Source organism: Belonocnema kinseyi, chromosome 6 (genome assembly GCF_010883055.1).
Source record: "Belonocnema kinseyi isolate 2016_QV_RU_SX_M_011 chromosome 6, B_treatae_v1, whole genome shotgun sequence".
NCBI classification, from domain to species: domain Eukaryota; kingdom Metazoa; phylum Arthropoda; class Insecta; order Hymenoptera; family Cynipidae; genus Belonocnema; species Belonocnema kinseyi.
In genome coordinates this window covers 48,985,685-48,990,400 of record NC_046662.1, presented here as the reverse complement: position 1 = coordinate 48,990,400, position 4,716 = coordinate 48,985,685, and the positions used below count along the sequence as shown (strand labels likewise).

Here is a 4,716-nt window from a genome sequence, read left to right as displayed (position 1 = left end):
GTCAACTGAAATCTTACGAAGATTTAGCATCGTCTAAAAAGATCAGTTTTAAATTTTACCGCAACTCCAATTCCTGCAACATTAAAATAATGTTTGTTGGCGCCATCCAGCGGTGTTTAATGTAACTATACCACTTGCTGTTGGAGTTGGTATTCACTATTAGTGGTATTTACACTCAATAGGAAAAATCTGCTGAAATGGCGTCTGGTGTTTGTTTTCTAACATTGAAACAATAAAGTTTAAAAATTGAGCTCGAAAAGAGGTGAACTCTACATGTAAGAAAATTTGTTTTCGATAAAAAAAATTGGATCTTACGTAATATTGAGGGGGGGGGGTATAGGCAATGCTTACTGTTGCTTATATGGGGCGACGGGGGGGTTCAAAATCTCCAGAAAAGTGCTTACGTAATACTTGAACAGCCCCTATAAATACTGCCATCTAAAAGAGATCTTTTTGATAAAGCTTTTTTCAAACATTTCAAATGCAAAGAATAAATATCCGAGCGCGAGGTGTAATTATATTCGAGAGCGAAGCGCGAGGTAACCTATTATTGAGCGCGAAGCGCGAGATTCAACCGTCGCGCGCCCTAGGCGCGCTCAAACTTGCGAGCAGATTTTCGTCATTTATTTTCAGTGTATATTTAAATTTGAGTATTCGGAAATGATAATATGATGCGACACGCATATTGTCTCAGGTATTTTTTAAATTCTTTTCTGCTGAGATTTTCAGGAAAATCTGTAGAAAAATGGCGGTTCCTATATTTTTTGGAGAGATTAGTAAGAGTGACTTAAAAAAACGTAGTGTCTCGTATCCGATTTCTCACAAGAACTCTCGCTTTTTTCTCTTCTATTCTTCGTGTTAAACCCTGCTAACCATACACTTCCCAGGTCTACGTGCAATGTTTGCCGCACGCTGTGAGGAGTACGTGACCCAGGTTGACGAGCTTCAGCGTCAACTCGCTCTGGCTGAGGACGACCGTAAGACCCTCAATCAGCTGTTGCGGCTCGCCGTGCAGCAAAAGCTCGGCCTCACCATGAAATTGGAGGAGTACGAGGTCGACCGGGAGCTGAGGAATACCCGGAGACACGCGACTGGTGGCAATGGACGTGGTAAGGCATCCAGGTTACCGCAACAGACGAACCGTCCACACATGGGCAGAGAATTCTTCTAGAAGATGGTTAAGATGTGGAGCAAAATATTTTGAGATAAAGAGAGAACCTAATTTTTCCTTTTTTTTGTCGACTATCTATTATCCGTATTATCTCTCGCTGTTGGTTGAAAAAAACCCTTTTCATCGATTTGCTTTATTAAATCGAGCCATCTCTCTTTTGTGATAGCCAATCTTGCATTTCTGCTCCACGCTGCGAAAATATTTTTACAAAAGTTCACGCGACGAATGAAGATGATGACGCCGTCCTTGCTTGGTTAGAGATTTTTTTTAGATTGGGAGAGTGTGGAGCGAGAAATGTGTGTTTTTTAAAAATTTAATTCGATTTTATTTTTTTTTTTATAGCATTTAAATCTCTGAGCGTTTGAAATGTGACGCTTCTCTAAAGTGAATTTTGCTCCATATCGTAGCAATTGGGTGAAGCTCTGCCCCCTGTTGCACAGTATCGTTAATTAAAAAAAAAAAAGGCCAAGAGTCAGATTACGGAGACTCGAATGGCTTTTTGTTGAAAGAAATTGTTTTTATAAATCAGCAACGCATTTTACAGGATATTTCTTTCGATATACTTTCGGGATTTTTTATTTATTTATAATTATGTCAGTAGTAGGTCCTTACCAAACTTGTAATATGATTTAAAAAAACAAACTATTTTCAACCTTTCTAGAGAAAAAAAAAAAAACTTTAAAAATTGACGCCAATTAAGGTAGTTTTGCCAAAAGTCATATATCTGAAAAAAATAGTTTGTCTATGATTTTAAAAATCAAAATAATATACCTGGTGTCATCTTAAATAAAAAAAATGTTAATTTTAACCATGTTTTTTTCAATTGAATATTTTCTGAGCGTGGCTTCTTACCAATTTTTGAAAAATGATTTCAGTTTAATAAATGATGGCTCATTCTTTCCGGGAAAACGTTCTCTACAACTCTACGGTTTCCAATTTTAAAAATAACTAGTCTTAAAATATAATTATTTGTTTAAAAAATGTTTTCCTGAAAAAAATTGTTCTAACAATTTAAGCCATAGAAAAATTTACTTTTAAAATTGGAAATTTGTTGTAGAGAATGTTTCCCCGAAAAATAGCCGTCATTTATGAAAATGGAATAATTTTTCAAGAATTGGTGAAAAGCGACGGCCAGAAAAAATCCAATTGCAAAAAACGTGGTTAAAATTCATGTTTTTTTTTTCGTGTGGATTATAACATCAGTTGAACAAGTTTCGGTTAGATCAGGCGGTAATGTTTGGAGTTTTTAAATATGTGAATCGGGTTCGATTCCTGCTGCTGGAATTTTTTTTAAATTGCATTTGACTCAAATTTATTTAAATAAAGCCAAAGTATTCGTTTTTAATCATTATTTTATGTGGAAAAATGTTGTTTTTTTTCAATCTTTACCACTTTTAATCCAAAAGAAGTTTTTTAAAATAGAAAATTCTCATTTGTCTTCATCCAGTTGAATATTCATATTTTATCTTTTATTATTTTAATGTGATATAAAATAGTATACGATAAAAATATTGTAATATAGAAATAGTAACTAAATAAAAGAATTATTTTATTATAATATTCATATTTTAAAATTCGAGCGAATGACAGTGAATTTATTTTTGGACCGTGAATTTTACGAATTTACAGAAGAAAAATATCACAAATTTCATATATTTTATAGCGTCATTCTAAGATCTTGTACCTTAAAAATTTTGCAACACTTTATAAACTATTTTAAATCTTAAAATAATTTAGAATCCTATTCAAAGATTGTTTCAGTTTAAAATATTCCATTTTGAACTCATTAAGTTTGAAATTCATAAATTAAAAAAGATTTTTATTTAATTCAGCAACATATAATTGTTCAATTAAAATGAGCTATTTTAAACAAAATATTCATAGCTGATTTAAAACTGAATTTTTTGAAAATAGAAAAACTTGAGTTGTTAAAATTTCAGAATGATACAATTAAACTTTAAATATAACAATTTTAATCGTTTCATTTAAAAAAATTTAATCTGTGTTTGAAAGTCTTGAATTTTTGTTTATAAATGGCAATTGAACAAATTTTATTTGATACGATTAAGAATAAAAATAATTTAACTTCTAATTTTGAAAAGTGTTCTGTTAAAAATAAAGCTTAATCGTTTAATTTTTATAGTTTTTAATTTAAAATTTCCTAAAATGATATAATTTTGAAGTCCAATTAAAACTTTATAAAATATATTCAATATTAAAATAATTTCATACTAAAGATTCGAAATTAAACGTTTTTTTTAATTTTCATATTTTATTCCAATATTTTGTCAGTCTAAAATAATCAACTTGAAATTTTATAAATAATAAAAAAGACTTTTTGAATTCAGCAATATATAATTTTTGTATTAAAATTAGCAATTTTAATCAAAATGTTTGTAACTAATATAAAACTGAATTCTTTGAAACTAAAAAATCGAATCTTCAACATTTCAGGGTGCTAAAATTAAATTTTGAATGTTACAATTTTAATCGTTTCATTAAAAAAATTTTTTATTTGTAATTAAAAGTGTTGAATTTTGATTTATAAATGGCAGTTGAACAAATATTCTTTAATGCGGCTTAAAATAAAAATAATTTAACTTCTGATTTTAAAAGCTTTCGGTTTAAAATAAAGTTTAATCTGATAATTTTTATTGTTTCTAATTTAAAATTTTGGAAAATGATATCAATTTGAAGTCCGATTAAAACTTTATAAACTACTTTCAATTTAAAAATAATTTCAAATTCGTAGATTCATGGTTACATTTTTTTTTAAATTTTCAAATTCGATTCAAATATTGCTTCAATCTGATATATTCTATTTTTAACCCATTAAATTTGAAATTTATCAATAATAATTTTTTTTCAATTCAAGAATATAGAATTTTTCAAATGAAATATTGTTTGATACGGCTAAAAATAAAAATAATGTAACTTCTAATTTTAAAAGTTTGCTGTTTAATTAAAAAAAAAAGTTTAATCGTATAATTTTTATTGTTTCCAATTCAAAATTTCTGAAAATGATGAAATTTGAATACGATTGAAAGTTTAAAAACTATTTTCAATCTTAAAAATATTTCGCCTTTTCTTTTAAATTTTAAATTCTATTCAAATATTGCTTTGGTCTAAAATATTCCATTTTAAACCATTTTATTTGTCCAATTATAAATGTTTTAATTTGTAAGTATGAAAGTGTTTAATTTATATATATATAAATAACAATTCAATTATTGTTTATTTGAAACGTTTTAAAATAAAAATAATTTAACTTCTGATTTTTAATTTTTTTACTTTAACACCAATTTTTAATCGTCTTCTGTTTTAATGCTTATAACTCAAATTGGGTTAAAAATTATATATATTTTTGAAAAATTACTGATCTATTGATTCATTCTTCAATTAAGAACACTGAAAATTATCATGTGTTGTAGATTTATATTTTTTAATCAAAAAACTTTGAAATTTTCGATTTATAAAAGTTGCAAGTTTCTAATTTTGCAGTTAAACAAAAAAAGTGCATGAGGAATTTTTATGCACACAAAAAA

At 27.8% G+C, this 4,716-nt stretch overlaps 1 protein-coding gene across 1 annotated transcript in view; it reads left to right on the top strand.

Annotated features, from left to right (window-relative positions):
* The window catches only part of LOC117174209 (protein bicaudal D), a 78,389-nt gene extending 76,556 nt beyond the window's left edge, over window positions 1-1,833 (top strand). The window contains exon 7 of the mRNA XM_033363074.1: window positions 888-1,833. Coding sequence (XP_033218965.1) covers window positions 888-1,171 — 284 coding nt within the window. The 3' untranslated portion in view covers window positions 1,172-1,833. The remainder of the gene's footprint in view (window positions 1-887) is intronic.
* The last annotated feature ends 2,883 nt before the right edge of the window (window positions 1,834-4,716 follow it).